This window comes from Conger conger, chromosome 4 (assembly GCF_963514075.1).
Source record: "Conger conger chromosome 4, fConCon1.1, whole genome shotgun sequence".
NCBI classification, from domain to species: Eukaryota; Metazoa; Chordata; class Actinopteri; order Anguilliformes; family Congridae; genus Conger; species Conger conger.
Window position 1 is genome coordinate 51,707,116 of NC_083763.1, and position 18,009 is coordinate 51,725,124.

Here is an 18,009-nt window from a genome sequence, read left to right on the forward strand (position 1 = left end):
TGCCTTGAAATGTGGGGACTGTATAAACACCACTAAAATTTCTACATGAAAAAAACTAAATGTATAAAAATACCCTTTAATAAAATCTGAGAATGTGCACTTTAACAGCATGTTAATTGTGTGATTCCAAATCTAAAATTATGGCAAACCTAGACATAATGGTTTGTTTTTCCAAAACAAAGACAACAAAAAAATTCCAAATGACAAAAATTATTCTTATACTTCTTAGACCTTTACTAATAATCTGTAAGTGATTTATGACACATTATCAACATAATGTACAGTACAATATTTTAAAACACTTTTATTAAGAATGCATAAAAAGGGTGAACTATATAAGTGACTGTAAGTTATTGATGCAAATAATCTTAAAATGACAGAAATGACAAGATTAGTCATACTAGTTAAAGGTACAATAGGTAATTTCGGACTCCTAATGGCCAAGAGAGGATTGCAGCAACACACATCGTAAAACCACAACACTGTTTGTCCCTCACCTTTCTCTGTGAATGCGCTGATGTTGAAACACCCCCCTACAATATTTGGTACAAGTGTTGGTCCGTCAAAAATTATAGGAAGGGATTTACAATGGTCTTGTAACAATGTTTAAACACAAAATTCTTACCGATTGTACCTTTAAACATTTACATTTACATTTTAGTCATTTGGCAGACGCTTTTAATCCAAAGCGATTTACAAGTGCATAGGTTCTACCATAAGTCAGAACATCGCAAATTATCTGTAGATGATTAATGCCAACATTATTTGCAGAGATTTGCTCAGCAATAGCACAATGTTAGATCAAATGTAGTAACCCATGTATATGTATATATTTTGTGAAGGACACATGTTACATGTTCATGTACATGTAACCCACATGAAATTTACTTCAGTTACTAAATGGTTAAAGGTGCAATAGGTAAGATTTTTGTGTTAAAACATTGTTACCAGACCATTGCTAATGCCTTCCTATCATTGAAAAAGGCTCACTGACATGGTGACTCACCCTCTGCCTTTGTTTGTAATCCTTAAATTCGGGTTATTAATTTTTAAGAAATGATTTAAGAATGTTTTATTAATTATTATTTCATAGATTCTACATGACTTACAATATATTATCTAAACAGGAACAACTTATTCATTAATCATTTATAAATGTATATAATAATTTGTTGGTCAGAGTTAATTGATGCAAATATTGCACTGAGCAGAACACCAGCTGGAAACCTGAATATTTGCTTAAATGACTGGTTTGTCTGGTTTGTCACCCAGCCTTTCGACACCTTTACCACATGATAACCCTTGAGACAAGGATCAGACCACATGAGGACATGGAAATATGAAGATGAGAAGCAATACAACCTTTTAGCATTGTGTATTAGACACTGTGTAATACATACAGATACACACACTCAGTGATCAGTTTATTGGGTAGACCTGTACACCAGCTTGGTAATGCAAATATTTAATCAGTTAATCAGGTTGCAGCAATGAAATGCCTAAAAGCATGCAGATGTGGTCAAGAGGTTCAGCTGTTTTTCAGACCAAATGTCAGTGTGGGGAAGAAATGTGATCTTTAATTGTGGAATGAATGTTGGTGCCAGACAGGGTGGTTTAAGTATCTCAGAAAGCACTGATCTCCAGGGAGTTTGCACAGAACAGTACACAGAAATGTTGTTAATGAGAAAGGCCAGAGTAGAAGCTGACAGGAAGGTGACAGTAACACAAAAACCACACATCACGACAGTTGTATGCAGATGAGCATCTCTGAACTAATTCTCTGAAAACTCTAAAGACATTTGTGCGTGAAAATCCCAGGAGATTTGCAACACTCAAATGACCCTGTCTGGTACCAAAAATGATTCAATGGTCAATGTCACAATCACATTTGTTCCCCATTCTGACATTTGGTCTGAAAAAGATCTGAACTTCTTTTATGCCTTTCGTTGCTGGCACATGATTGGCTGATTAAATATTGGCATTAGCAAGCTGGTGTACAGGTCAAGGGTTTGTCAGGGGGTGGAGAATTGGCTGAATGAGAACAGTTTAAATGCCTTTACTGCAATAGATGGAAAGTGAAAATGGAGCTTTGAGCTTGTGTCATGATCTGAGCATTATACCTTTGAAGAATGAGCAAATTTGGACAGATTCTGTCTGCCATCGGGGAGTTTGGTGTTTTCCAGAAGCGCTTGATGGTAGCGATATGTATCCCCAGCATCTTTTCTGCCTTCCATATGTTTTCCCAGGTGTTCACAGGCTTGAATGTGCCACATCACTGCAACACCAAATGGATCCTGAGTATCGGACCGAACTTGACCCGTGAGGAACAACAGAACCTGACACTCCCAAAGGACCCAGAGGGAGCCTATGAAAGCTGCTCCATGTTCTCCCAGGTGGACTGGGACCTGGAGTCCATCAAAGCCCAAGGGATCAACAGCACCTCAGAATGCACAGATGGATGGCAGTATGACACATCCTCCGGCATAACCACGCTGGTCACTGAGGTACAGGGGGGCTGAACTCTCAAGGGTTTTTTATCTGGATGAATTGATGGGTTCTCTGTTGAAAGAAACAGCTCAAACTAGGTTTTGAAACAGCTGGTAGCTGGTTGACCAGCTCTGACTCAACATGATTTGACAAGCTCAAGCTAAGACCAGGGTTATGTTTCTTCTTAGGAAAACACATATTTAAATGTTCTTGAGTGGAGCAGGAAGTTAATCGGTGCAGCATTATTGGAAAATCTTGAAAACCACATCCAGCTGTTTAATCAGGATCCCTGAAGGCACCAGTCCCATTGGTTTACTTGAGCCCATTCTCCATGTTATTAATCCCTACATGAAATAAGCTATGCGAAAACTACTGAAATGGAAAACCAAGTGGTAAATGTGTTTTCATATCAGAATGTATTTTTATTCATTTTAACATAATATTAATGTGTTATTTGTTTAATTTTCCGACTTTGTTTATACCATTAACCCTTAACCAATTGTGTTGCAAGTTAAGGGGTAATAAACATAACAAGGAGGCAATTATAATTTAAACCACAACTTCAGAAAGTCATAATAATAACTTTGATGTAGAATTTGCTGATAATATTTTAAGGTACTCAAATGAGATCTTAAGTTACATAAAGTGCATGTCTGCTGAACATTGTTATTATTATTATTTTTTTTTTTACAAATGTATTATATCTAATGACTGTCCATATTTGCAGAGTTAGTACAGTACTAACTAACCATGGTGCATATTCAATAACTGAAGGATGTTAGTGGTAAACACTGGACCCATCTTTACACCTCTTGCCTATGCAAACATGCATACCATGGTTTATACATCCTGTCCCAACAGGACATTAAAAATATTGCACTGTATCATTATGTCCACGTGTCTGACCACAGTTCTTCTAACTTTTCCAGTTTGACCTGGTGTGTGAAAACAGCGCTCTCAATGAAATCTCTCAGTCGATCTTAATGGCTGGCCTTCTATTAGGAGCCCTGGTTTTTGGACCAATGTCAGACAAGTACAAATTATAATGGCATTAATGCATTGTATATTAAATTAATAATGAAAGGTTCATCAAATAATACCCATGGTTGTAAATAAAATTATATATAGTTTTCAAAATTTTCATGGCCATCATTTTGTCGTTTTCTTTTAGATTCCTTCACTGAAATGTTATGGGCAGCTCACAGTCAGTACTACTGGGTGTGGGTGTAACAACTCTTTCAACTGTGCTGTTTTGTTAAGTAATAATTATAATAATCACTTAAATGTATGAATGATACTTCACAGCTTCAAAGTTCAGTGAAGGAGCATGGTTCAACCATAAACTAAATGTAGCACCTACCAAGGTGATGAATGGCAGTCATTTTGCCCCAGAATGTTCTTCTGAGAGGCAGAAACAGAAATTCTTGAGCCAGCTAAACAGGGAGATGATTAGGTGGCCAGGTTTAGAGAGCTGAGTTACATTAATCCTAAATTTTGGTGATATAAATGACACCCACTAGGGGACAGTGACAGAGCGTTGAGCTTTCTTTCCCACAGGTATGGCCGCCGGACCATGCTCCTGCTCTCCCTCTTCCTCCAGCTGCTGTTTGGGGTTGGGGCAGCCTTTTCGTCCAACATCTATGTTTACATTGGCTTCAGATTTGCAGTTGGAATTACTTTATCTGGTATTGATATGAACACATTTGTTCTAGGTAAGACCATTACAATAGTTAAGATCTGAAATTACAGCAGAACTGTTAAATTCAGATCACTGGATTGAATCGTTTAGATAACTTGTTATCTAAAATGTTATATATCAGTATATAAATCACTAAAAAATGTTGTGGTGATTTCAAGCAACAAATACAGTGTGATGTCACATACAGTATATTTTAATGGTAAAATAGTTCATGATTAGCAAGATAAGACAATTATCATTGAGAAGTGTTATGTGAAGGGTATATAAATTGGCAACTGTGACGAAAATAAATTATACATTGTATTTTCAAGGTACTGAGTGGTGCGGAACCTCCGAGCGCTCCTTTGCCGCTATTGTCTCCCACAGCTTCTTTGCTGTGGGCCAAATACTCCTGTCGGGAATAGCTTATGGAGTACGACAGTGGCGAACACTGCAGCTTGTGCTGTCCACACCTGCCTTGGGTTTTGCTATCTACTACTGGTGAGGCTGAATTTCACCACTCCCTATACTTATCTTACCTGGGCTTGGGCTTGAACAATCTGAATAAGAAATATTATAAATGTACTTAGACAGGGAAACAGGGGCTTTTTGATGACTGCATTATTGTTTTACTATAGTTTCCTATAATCCTATGATTTCCCACAAAGTGTATGTGCTCTACTTAAGCAGAACAACTGAATTTGGTATTTTTGTAACTTGAGTGTCCACATCTCTGCATCCTCACTTGGATGAATGACTTGGGAATGTTTTTGGCAGGATTCTCCCGGAGTCAGCACGGTGGCTCCTGAGCCAGGGGAAGCAGGAGGAGGCCTGGGTTTTGATCCAGAAGGCAGCACGAGCCAACAAGAGCAACGTGCCAGAGAAACTCATGAACGAGGTACCCATCCCTAATCCCCAGGGACTGCTATAGCCAATGTGAACATGTATCAATAGCAATATTTAACATCTCAAGACACATGCTGAGAAAATATTGATGCTGTGAGACGTGTTTTTTTTTAAGACAACAGTTCGAAGTCAAAAGTTAAACTTTGTTCTCACACAAAGTTTTCTTTGTGTTCTGTCCATTACTAACTGACAGGTAGTCATCTGTTCAGACTCTAAATTAGCAGTTATATTCGCCTCTGTTTCAGTTGTGCTTATTAGAGCTTATTATGCAACTTTAATTATAGTTAATATTAATTAATCATATATTAATTAATCGGTTTGAAATCTTCCCAAAGATTAAGAACGAGACGACAAGTAGAACAAGTAGCATGCTGGATCTTTTCCGAATACCCTACTTGAGAAAGTGTTTTCTGCCTATATGCTATCTTTGGTAAGTTTGATAATGATGATGATGATGATGATGATGATTATTATAATTATTAACTGTTGTCTGACATGTAAATTGAAGTTTAAGAGTGAAGTGTAATGCCGTTAATTAATCAATGTCACCTGTGTTAAAATAAGCATAATAGTATCACTCATTCATGCATCATCCTTCTTTTTCTCTGCAGGTTTGTGACCAACCTGGTATACTATGGACTGAGCTTTAACGTGGGACATTTTGGCCATGATATTTATCTCACACAATTAATTTTTGCTGTTGTTGAACTCCTGGCTTGCCTGGGGTCTCTCCCCTTGATCGAACACTTTGGAAGAAGGATTTGTCAGAGCTTTTTCTTGCTGTTTGGGGGAGTAATTTGTCTGAGCATTACAGCAATCCCAGAAGGTAACGTGCTGACCAGCTAGTGGTCCTGACTGTGATCTATGGAGTTCTGCATTAGCATGGATTAAAACAGTGAATGGAGCTACTCAGATATTGAAGATTTTAATGATTTTCTATGATCCTTGTGTACATTAAAATATTGCTAATTGTCCATGTTTTCCTTCTTTTCCTGAATTAACATAAACATTTATTTCTCTCAGCCAAAGAATACAGCCTTTCATGGTTGATTGCATTTGTTGAATCTCATGGCATACACACTCAGTGAGCACTTTCATAGGTATATCATTGTTTTGATTTATGAAGTATTCTGCTGCCACAGGTTTGAAGCGTTGAGTGCTCAGAGAAGCTCTTCTCCATACCACTGTTGTAATTCCCGTGTGGCCCTTCTCCTCTGATCCTTCTCATTAACAATGCATTTCTGACCGCATAACTGATGCTCACTTGATGTATTTCGTTTTTCAAACAATTCTCTGCTAACTCTAAATCCCAGGAGATCAGCAGTTTCCGAGATACTCAAACCCCCTTGTCTTGCACCAATAATCATTCCAAGGTTAAAATCACTTCGATCCCATTTCTTCCTCATTCTGACATTTGGTCTGAAAAACAGCTGAACCTCTTGACCACATCTGCATGCTTTTATGCAGATAGTTGCTGGTGTACAGGTCTACCTAATAAAGTGATCACTGAATGTATATTGCTGAAATATTCTTTATTGTTTGGGAAGGTTGGGCCAGATTTATTTGTCATGCATTCTGTCATGCATATCAAGTTGTGTAGGGTCTTTTTTGTGGCAGTAATTATTTTTTCTTACAGACCTACCAGTGCTGGTGACTGTCATGGCTGTTCTTGGGAAGTTTTCTTTTTCTGCCAACTTTTCATTCATCTATGTCTATTCTGCAGAGCTGTATCCAACAGCTGTAAGGTCAGTTCTGTGTCTTTCATATAACTTGGCAAAATACTTCATGGAAGCTGTAATTGAGAAAATACATATTGCATTTCATGGGTTGTATTTGTATTACATGAGTATATATATGAGTGGAATAATCCTAGAAATTGACATTCCTTAGAATACCAGAGACGTCTTCCATCCAAGATTTGATCTGATACAAAAACTATAAACTGGACACCACTGTTTAAAATTACAATCTCAATTTTAGCTACTTTGATTGTTATAGTATTACCATGGGTAACAAATAAACAGAAGTTCAGAGTTCCGAAAGTAAAAGTCCTCCCCAGCAGACTATTTTTTTTAAATCAGCCAGCAGGTAGAACTAGTTCATGGGTAGAAGGCACATGTGAAAGAGCTTTTCATTTCTGACCCTTGGACTTTCTGCCCTTGCTAAAGGTAGACAGTGTCAGCTTAAATTGACTTTTATCCTGACTGGCTGGCCATGGTTTCGATCTGTGTGTTTCAGATACTCTTTTGTTGATATACTTTCTCTCCAGGCAAAATGGTGTGGGCTTGAACTCTGCATGTGCTCGTGTAGCAGGCATCTTGGCCCCTTTGGTCCAACTCCTTGATGTCTACCACAAAGCCATTCCCAATGTCATATATGGAGTGTTCCCACTGGTTGGTGGAGCAATATGTTTTCTGTTGCCGGAGACGCTAAACACAGAACTTGCAGATCATACAGGTCCCCCTTGAGGAAAAGATCAAGTGAGTTTGCCCCTAAGAAGATTAAATGAAAAAATCTGTGATCACGGAGAAGTGACATAATGATATTGCAGTATGCTGGGATGCAGTCCACAATCTTAATTGGTCTTCATAGTAATACCAATGTTCATGATATAACATGGTTAACTGGCATGTTCGCATATGTGTATTGTGGGTGGATCCATTAAAAGTGATCATGTCACAGCAGGGAGGACAGAGGAACCAGAAGCAGACACAGACGCAACATGTTTACTAGCAGATGAAGGGGCAGACAGAGCGTAATCACAAATAGGCAAAAAATAAAAAACCAGGGGGTCAGTCCACAGGCAAAAGTACAAAAGCAGATCCAACAGAAGAGTCCAAAAATAAGGCGGGAGTCAAACACAGAAAATCCAGAGACAATAAACAAGGCAAGGGCTTGGGAAAACAAGGCTCGGGAATAAGGGGGCTAGAACAGGGGGAAGGAATAAAGGGCTCAGGACTCAAAATACAGCACAAGATGAACTAGCAAGGTGCAACTGAAAAGGACAGGTATAAATACACAGGGGAATCAGACAAACTAGCCGGGGCATGGGAGTGAGGGCGGTCTAACAAATAAACATCAGGTGAGACACATGAAAGGGTAATGGCACAATAACGAGGGCGAAACGAAAACGCGGACTGCATTCACAAGGACACACGTAATACAAACGGCTCTGGACTAGGGAGTAGACAATTACACAAAATAAGGAGATGCAGAGATACGGAGAGACAGGTGCGAACACTTCGCTGAAACTAAGCAAGTAATCAGTGATAGAATAGGGAGGTGGAGTTACAGAACAGAATTGAAACTGGAGATGAGTTAGTAAGTAAGTGATTTAAATTACACATCCCCGAAACTAGTGAATGTTAGTTTGTTAGTTTGACAAACATATTAGTGTGTTAGTATAATTAGGACTGTAGAAATTCAATGTAATTTTTCTGCTGGGCGACTTCAACGCTCACGTGGGCAATGACGGAGAAACCTGGAGGGGGGTGATTGAGAGGAACGGCCTGCCTGATCTGAACCCAAGCGGTGTTTTGTTATTGGACTTCTGTGCTGGTCATGGATTGTCGATAACAAACATACAACAAACAAACATGTTCGAGCATAGGGTAGCTCATAAGTGTACTTGGTACCAGAGCACCTTAGGCCAAAGATCGATGATCGACTTTGTGGTCGTATCATCAGACCTGCGGCCATATGTCTTGGACACTCGGGTGAAGAGAGGAGCAGAGCTGTCAACTGATCACCCCTGTTCGCGAGGTCTTCAACTCCCACCTCCGGAAGAACTTCTCACGCATCCCGGGGGAAGCTGGGGACATGGAGTCCGAGTGGGCCATGTTCAAAGCCTCCATTGCAGAGGCGGCAAGCAGGAGCTGTGGCCAGAAGGTCATCGGTGCCTGTCGGGGCGGCAACCCAAGAACCCGCTGGTGGACACCAGCGGTGAGGGAGGCCGTCAAGCTGAAGAAGGAGGCCTTTCGGGCTTGGCTGGCCCGGGGGTCCCCTGAAGCAGCAGACAGGTACCGGGTGGCCAGAAGGGCTGCGGCTTCAGCAGTCGCTGAAGCAAAAACCCGGGTATAGGAGGAGTTCGGGGAGGCTATGGAGAAGGACTTTCGGTTGGCCTCGAGGAAGTTCTGGCAAACCATCCGACGACTCAGAAAGGGAAAGCAGGGCTTGTCTCAGGCTGTTTTCAGCAGGGGAAGAGAACTGCTGACCCGGACTGGGGATATTGTCGGGCGGTGGAAAGAGCACTTCGAGGAGCTCCTGAACCCGAACAACACGTCCTCTGTGGAAGAGGCAGAGCCTAAAGACTCCGGGGAATCTGCACCTATATCCCTGGTGGAAGTTGCTGAGGTAGTCAAAAAGCTCCTCAGTGGCAAGTCGCCGGGTGTAGATGAGATTCGCCCTGAGATGCTGAAGGCTCTGGACATTGTTGGGCTGTCTTGGCTGACACGCTGTCCCCCGGGGAACCCTGTGGGGTGTACTGCGGGAGTATGGGGTACCGGGGCCGTTGTTACGAGCCATCAGGTCCCTGTATAACCAAAGTGAGAGCTGTGTCCGCATTCTCGGCACAAAGTCAAGCACGTTTCCGGTGGGTGTTGGACTCCGCCAAGGTTGCCCCTTGTCACCGGTCCTGTTTGTGGTATTCATGGACAGGATCTCAAGGCGCAGCCGAGGTGAGGAGAGTGTCCGGTTTGGTGACCTCAGAATCGCATCTCTGCTTTTTGCGGATGATGTGGTTCTGCTGGCTTCATCGGACCGTGACCTTCAGCACGCACTGGAGCGGTTTGCAGCCGAGTGTGAAGCGGCCGGGATGAGAGTAAGCACCTCCAAGTCCGAGGCCATGGTTCTCTGCCGGAAAACGGTGGATTGCTCCCTCCGGGTTGGGAACGAGTCTTTGCCCCAAGTGAAGGAGTTCAAGTATCTCGGGGTCTTGTTCACGAGTGAGGGTAGAAGGGAGCGTGAGATCGACAGGTGGATCGGTGCAGCGTCAGCAGTAATGCGGGCGTTGCACCGGACCGTTGTGGTGAAGAGGGAGCTGAGCCGGTAGGCGAAGCTCTCGATTTACTGGTCGATCTACGTCCCAACCCTCACCTATGGTCACGAGCTTTGGGTAGTGACCGAAAGAACGAGATCGCGTATACAAGCGGCCGAAATGAGCTTCCTCCGTAGGGTGGCCAGGCTCAGCCTTAGAGATAGTGTGAGGAGCTCGGACATCCGGAGGGAGTTCGGAGTAGAGCCGCTGCTCCTTCGCGTCGAAAGGAGCCAATTGAGGTGGTTCGGGCATCTGATCAGGATGCCTCCCGGGCGCCTCCCTTTGGAGGTTTTCCGGGCTCGTCCAACTGGGCGGAGACCCCGAGGGAGACCCAGAGCCCGCTGGAGAGATTATATATCTCTCCTGGCCGGGGAACGCCTTGGGATCCCCCAGGAGGAGCTAGAATGCGTTGCTGGGGAGAGGGACGCCTGGAATACCCGGCTTTGCCTACTGCCCCCGAGACCCGACTCCGGATAAGCGGGTGATGATGGATGGATGGATGGAAATTCAATGTTAGTTGGGATTAGTATATTAGTACTATGTACAAACATGAACTGGAGAGAAAGCAGGAAGTAAGGAATGCAAGATAGGAAGGAAGGTTGAACCCCGGAACTACCATAAACACCCGAATAGTGGGGCACGCAGACAGGGGAGTGACTGGGCTCGTAAACATTCAGACTCAGACATCACAGGGGAAGACGAGTGAAAAGACTAATGAATGTAAACAGAACACCAGACATGAATAAGAAAAATAATAAATTACAAGAATAACGATTATAAACAATGATAAACTAACAGACAAAACACAGGAACATAACAGATCAGGAATGAGAACCCATTCTGTATCACGAATATTGACACTGATAGAGGGTTACCAGCACTAACTATGCCAATATTCATCATATAATTAATTAAAGGGCACTCGTTCAAGGACTACATACAGTACAGCCAGATTTAATTTTCAATTGATTATGAATCTTGTGTGGTTGCAAATGAAATTGCTTGAGAAGTATCATATGATTCTAGCTGAATATGCACTCAAAGTGTTTAAATAACAAATTAGTTGAAAATATAATAATATCTAAATTTTATGAATGATTTGTTTAAATGATCTCTGTTCATTTTCAGATTGTCCCAAAACAAATGGATTGAAACTGAAACTGGAAACAATGAGGAAGATGGTATAAACCAAGAGAGGAACAATCAGGTGTAATGTTTTGTATTGTCGTTAAAGGTACAATAGGTAATTTTGGACTTCTAAAGGTCAAGAGAGGAATAGCAGCAACAAACTCCTTCAAACCACAACAATGTTTATCACTCCCCCTTCTCTGTAAATGTGCTGACATTGGCTGTGGCCAACTTTCAACCAATGAGCTTGAATTATTGTATGGTTATACAGTGTTTTGGTAAAGAGTGTCGGGCTGTAAGGACTATAAACACAGGCAAAGGGTGAGTCAACATGTCAATCAGCTTTTTTCAATGATAGGAAGGGATTTACAATGGTCTTGTAACAATATTTTAACACAAAAATCTTACCTATTGTACCTTTAAGTGTCATTGCAATGTTATTTTATTCATGAATTACATTACCCTTTGTATGGGTATTAAAATGGTGAATATTGTAACATTTTCACTGTTTTAAAACCTGCACATGGGTAAACAGAGATTGTGACGCATTATCTATTTATGACATTTCATATGCTACATGCTATTGTCATGGCTGTAGCAGTCAAGCAACTTTATGAAATTCAAGAGATCTTCATCATACATAACTGAGAATTTACAGATCACTGCTCTCATATCCAACAGCTGAATGAAAACGATTCTGATATCCTGAAAGGCAGTGGAGGCTGGTGACTTCCAGAATTGAGGAGGCCATTTTTTTCCGCTTGCTCACTTCACTCGCGATGGGATGTTCCCTGTTCTCTTATCTGTCTTTGTGCTGGCCAAAGGCATACTATTTGGAGTGTAAGCTACAGTCAGAAAGTTCTGGCTGATGAAATTCATTGTGCAGAGCTTAGCCTTGTGCCTTCCTGAAGAAATGACATTGCTGTAAGTCTATGAGCCTGCCTGATAATTAAGCTGAGAAATGACATTTGGATGTAATATAAATGCCAAGTGAACATGTGTAAAAGGCAGGAATTTTAATTATGTAGTTAAAAACAATTTTGTTTAGCTTACATTTTTCATTCTTCTACAGCTTCAACATGTAATCACCAATTTAATCAAGTTTAGCATATAAAAAAGATAAGATAACACTTTCTTTATCATATGTAGTTTTATTCAATATATTTAATATAAAATATGTAAAAATATGGTTCCAGTTGGCTTTATCTAACGTTAACGTTATCCACTAGAGGGCAGCACTCTATTCGTATTTAGAGTGAATTTCCTCACAGAGCAACAATTCAGTAATTTGATATGGAAGATTATTAAATTGACTTGTAATAAAACGAAATGGACTACATTAAAAATAAAACTGTTCAATAAATCCCAAATGGTGTCTAACATGACCTATTGAATGTCATTCTCACTCCCTAGTATCTGGAATCTGCATATCTCCAGCCCAAGATCTCAAATTGGGCTAGAATCTCGCCAACTTCTGAGGTAGTTTTAAGCAAAAGTGTTTGGCCAAATGAGCTATAAACTCCAGGGATGATAGCCAGGGGTGTTCTCTAAATTTCCTGAAAAGCACAAGTTGATAGGACACTCGTAGCCACTATGGCGAGTGTTTGTTTGACTGAAGTGACTAGCGAATTCTCAAAATGGCTTCTGTGTTGAATAGGAAAGGAAAGGATAGTTGATTCCAAATGAACCAGTAGCATGTGATTGGACGAACAAAATGTCAATCTTTCAGCCCTGGACACAATGCATGGTGAGGCCAGGCCTCCGTTGCCCACCCATTTTCAGTGATCTGGCCAATCACATATTGGCATGAAAAAAAATGCATTACATTGACTTCTATGAAAAGCTAATTTCCTAGGGGAGGCCTGGCCTCCCTTAATACAAACTGATAGGGAAATCTGGCCTGTTGCTTTACAATTGCAATATTGGGTTTTAGCCATGGGAAAATTTAGATTTATGAACAAAACTAAAATAATATGAATATAAAAAATAAAAAATATGTTTTTTGTGAAAATAAATAAATAAAATAAATATATTTATTGTTTTTTTTTAATCTCTCTCTTCTCTCAAATTATTGGGGAGGCCAGGCCTCCTCCACCTCTATGGAGGAGCCTCCACTGCTGAAAGGTCTTCAACAAGTAATTATACACTGATGAGCCAAAACATTACAACCACTCACAGATAGTAAATAGTAATTTCCATCATGAATTAAAAAGACAAATCTTATTTTTACAGTGTTTACAACAGAAACAGTTGTTGTGGAAGATTAATTTATCAGCCGCAGTTTTTTCCATTGGATAGACCAGTTTCAAACATGCAGAACACAGTACCTTTCCAGGTGTCTGGAACTATGATTGTCATGGTTTCCCTAGCCAAGTAGGGAAATCCTGGGTTTTACACTTTAGGCCACGAGAGGGCACTCTGGACATGTTTTATCATGATAATTGCCTCACGCATGCGAAATGCGGACGTAATCAGTTCCTATCTCTGTCAGCTGCGTGGAGAGCTGCTCTGGGTTGTGGTGTTGCATTCTGCTATGTGCACTGAGCCAGTAAAGAGATAGTCGGAGGACTGAATTGCCTCCTTAGTAATAGGCCAAGCATAGGTTCTGGTATTCCTGTTTTTCCTTAGTCAGGTGGTTCACCCTGAGGCATTTCGGCAGTCACAGCTCCCTCTGTGAGATTCGGTCTTGGTTTCTTAAGCCCTCTTGATAACAGAGGAGCGACAGGTGGAGTTCGCCTCCGGGGGTCATCTTCCACGTCTCTGGGAGAACCCTGTTTTCGCCTAATCAAAACTCTTCAGCCTCATCGGGAGTATCTTTTTTTTTCGGGTCGATTTCTGTTGGCGAAACGCCAGAGAGTTTCTTCCTCTAATATAAACTCTTCCGTCACCTCAGGAGTACCTTGTTTAGCCTGTACTGACTTTCTCTGACCACTTTGACAGGTTGAAAGTTTTTTTTAGTTCTCTTGATTTAATCGAGACTCATCCGTCTCCTCGGGAGTACCTTGTTAGTTTTTATCATAATTAATCACGCATAATTGCTGTATTTTTTTCCCATTACTGAAGTATTTACTTTTCACAGTGAATTCATCGAGAAATACTAACAATTGCTTTATCCCCCATGCCTTCATTATAGTGGATTTTTTCAATATAATATGTGATCTAGCACTAACCATATAGTATATTGTTTGGAATTGTGGCAAACATAATATATACGGTATTTCTATTACTATATAGAATATTATATTTAATATCTGTATTGCTTTAAAAACCTTAATAATGTCCTGGATCAATTTGCCCAGCTGTTTCTAAGGTGCTAATAAGTAATCAGGACACAAGGGTCAAATTGACCTTCAGGTTTAGTTGCATATGCCTACAGTAGAGCCCCACAAACCTCAAACTTTTCAATCACATCCAGCATGAAAACATCTTATCTGGACTTAGTTTTCTCATAGAACAACAACCCTAACAAATAATTATTAAAAAAGGCATGCCATACTCTAAACTGAATTGACATTTCATCATACCTAAACATCTCAGCTTAGTGCAAATTGTAACTGTAATAAATGGGTGTGGTAAGATCAAAATCAATCTATAACATTAAATGGCAAAATGCAAAATTCAAAATTCAATATGAATTATCATTAAAATATATAAAAATAGAAACATTCCCATTTTTACAAACATTATTATTATTTATTTTTTTACACACTCCATGACCACAGATTTTCTTCTAGTAATCAGGCTTAGGAGGAATGGCTAGCTTTAGACTGGCATGCCTGGGATGAAATGGTGGAGGATTCTGGGCTTGATTTAAGTTGAGGGAGAAGGTTGGGTATTTGTAGTTTTGGCTGTACTATCTGTACTATGACCCTCCAGCACTTCAGTTTTCACTGCTGACAATTTGTCAGTCATCGATAGAACTGAATGTTGTCAGGTAACTAGTTTTGATTATTGGCGTTGAGACCCAGGCAAAACCGTTTCTTATTTCAGCAAACTTGCATTGTCCACATGAAGTAGCCTGCTCTGTTAATCCTGTGGAATGCTGTCTGTTCTGTCTCAATCACTGCTTTTAAATGATCTCTGTTCATTTTCAGATTGTCCCAAAACAAATGGATTGAAACTGAAACTGGAAACAATGAGGAAGATGGTATAAACCAAGAGAGGAACAATCAGGTGTAATGTTTTGTATTGTCGTTAAAGGTACAATAGGTAATTTTGGACTTCTAAAGGTCAAGAGAGGAATAGCAGCAACAAACTCCTTCAAACCACAACAATGTTTATCACTCCCCCTTCTCTGTAAATGTGCTGACATTGGCTGTGGCCAACTTTCAACCAATGAGCTTGAATTATTGTATGGTTATACAGTGTTTTGGTAAAGAGTGTCGGGCTGTAAGGACTATAAACACAGGCAAAGGGTGAGTCAACATGTCAATCAGCTTTTTTCAATGATAGGAAGGGATTTACAATGGTCTTGTAACAATATTTTAACACAAAAATCTTACCTATTGTACCTTTAAGTGTCATTGCAATGTTATTTTATTCATGAATTACATTACCCTTTGTATGGGTATTAAAATGGTGAATATTGTAACATTTTCACTGTTTTAAAACCTGCACATGGGTAAACAGAGATTGTGACGCATTATCTATTTATGACATTTCATATGCTACATGCTATTGTCATGGCTGTAGCAGTCAAGCAACTTTATGAAATTCAAGAGATCTTCATCATACATAACTGAGAATTTACAGATCACTGCTCTCATATCCAACAGCTGAATGAAAACGATTCTGATATCCTGAAAGGCAGTGGAGGCTGGTGACTTCCAGAATTGAGGAGGCCATTTTTTTCCGCTTGCTCACTTCACTCGCGATGGGATGTTCCCTGTTCTCTTATCTGTCTTTGTGCTGGCCAAAGGCATACTATTTGGAGTGTAAGCTACAGTCAGAAAGTTCTGGCTGATGAAATTCATTGTGCAGAGCTTAGCCTTGTGCCTTCCTGAAGAAATGACATTGCTGTAAGTCTATGAGCCTGCCTGATAATTAAGCTGAGAAATGACATTTGGATGTAATATAAATGCCAAGTGAACATGTGTAAAAGGCAGGAATTTTAATTATGTAGTTAAAAACAATTTTGTTTAGCTTACATTTTTCATTCTTCTACAGCTTCAACATGTAATCACCAATTTAATCAAGTTTAGCATATAAAAAAGATAAGATAACACTTTCTTTATCATATGTAGTTTTATTCAATATATTTAATATAAAATATGTAAAAATATGGTTCCAGTTGGCTTTATCTAACGTTAACGTTATCCACTAGAGGGCAGCACTCTATTCGTATTTAGAGTGAATTTCCTCACAGAGCAACAATTCAGTAATTTGATATGGAAGATTATTAAATTGACTTGTAATAAAACGAAATGGACTACATTAAAAATAAAACTGTTCAATAAATCCCAAATGGTGTCTAACATGACCTATTGAATGTCATTCTCACTCCCTAGTATCTGGAATCTGCATATCTCCAGCCCAAGATCTCAAATTGGGCTAGAATCTCGCCAACTTCTGAGGTAGTTTTAAGCAAAAGTGTTTGGCCAAATGAGCTATAAACTCCAGGGATGATAGCCAGGGGTGTTCTCTAAATTTCCTGAAAAGCACAAGTTGATAGGACACTCGTAGCCACTATGGCGAGTGTTTGTTTGACTGAAGTGACTAGCGAATTCTCAAAATGGCTTCTGTGTTGAATAGGAAAGGAAAGGATAGTTGATTCCAAATGAACCAGTAGCATGTGATTGGACGAACAAAATGTCAATCTTTCAGCCCTGGACACAATGCATGGTGAGGCCAGGCCTCCGTTGCCCACCCATTTTCAGTGATCTGGCCAATCACATATTGGCATGAAAAAAAATGCATTACATTGACTTCTATGAAAAGCTAATTTCCTAGGGGAGGCCTGGCCTCCCTTAATACAAACTGATAGGGAAATCTGGCCTGTTGCTTTACAATTGCAATATTGGGTTTTAGCCATGGGAAAATTTAGATTTATGAACAAAACTAAAATAATATGAATATAAAAAATAAAAAATATGTTTTTTGTGAAAATAAATAAATAAAATAAATATATTTATTGTTTTTTTTTAATCTCTCTCTTCTCTCAAATTATTGGGGAGGCCAGGCCTCCTCCACCTCTATGGAGGAGCCTCCACTGCTGAAAGGTCTTCAACAAGTAATTATACACTGATGAGCCAAAACATTACAACCACTCACAGATAGTAAATAGTAATTTCCATCATGAATTAAAAAGACAAATCTTATTTTTACAGTGTTTACAACAGAAACAGTTGTTGTGGAAGATTAATTTATCAGCCGCAGTTTTTTCCATTGGATAGACCAGTTTCAAACATGCAGAACACAGTACCTTTCCAGGTGTCTGGAACTATGATTGTCATGGTTTCCCTAGCCAAGTAGGGAAATCCTGGGTTTTACACTTTAGGCCACGAGAGGGCACTCTGGACATGTTTTATCATGATAATTGCCTCACGCATGCGAAATGCGGACGTAATCAGTTCCTATCTCTGTCAGCTGCGTGGAGAGCTGCTCTGGGTTGTGGTGTTGCATTCTGCTATGTGCACTGAGCCAGTAAAGAGATAGTCGGAGGACTGAATTGCCTCCTTAGTAATAGGCCAAGCATAGGTTCTGGTATTCCTGTTTTTCCTTAGTCAGGTGGTTCACCCTGAGGCATTTCGGCAGTCACAGCTCCCTCTGTGAGATT

The 18,009-nt window shown here is 40.1% G+C and overlaps 1 protein-coding gene across 1 annotated transcript; it reads left to right on the forward strand.

Moving 5' to 3' along the window:
* Nucleotides 1–2,129: 2,129 nt before the first annotated feature.
* On the forward strand, nucleotides 2,130–7,539 carry LOC133126650 (solute carrier family 22 member 13-like). Its single transcript, XM_061238992.1, has 9 exons — nucleotides 2,130–2,504; nucleotides 3,417–3,520; nucleotides 4,045–4,199; nucleotides 4,498–4,666; nucleotides 4,943–5,063; nucleotides 5,407–5,501; nucleotides 5,683–5,897; nucleotides 6,708–6,816; nucleotides 7,341–7,539. The coding sequence occupies exons 1-9, from the start codon at nucleotides 2,130–2,132 to the stop codon at nucleotides 7,537–7,539; spliced, it is 1,542 nt and encodes a 513-aa protein (XP_061094976.1).
* The last annotated feature ends 10,470 nt before the right edge of the window (nucleotides 7,540–18,009 follow it).

Bases quoted from the DNA above. Each gene is read 5' to 3' on its own strand.
- LOC133126650 (XM_061238992.1), top strand. From the start codon at position 2,130: ATGAGCAAATTTGGACAGATTCTGTCTGCCATCGGGGAGTTTGGTGTT. The intron at 2,505-3,416 runs GTACAGGGGGGC...TAACTTTTCCAG, and splicing joins TAACCACGCTGGTCACTGAG to TTTGACCTGGTGTGTGAAAA. The intron at 5,064-5,406 runs GTACCCATCCCT...ATCTTCCCAAAG, and splicing joins CAGAGAAACTCATGAACGAG to ATTAAGAACGAGACGACAAG.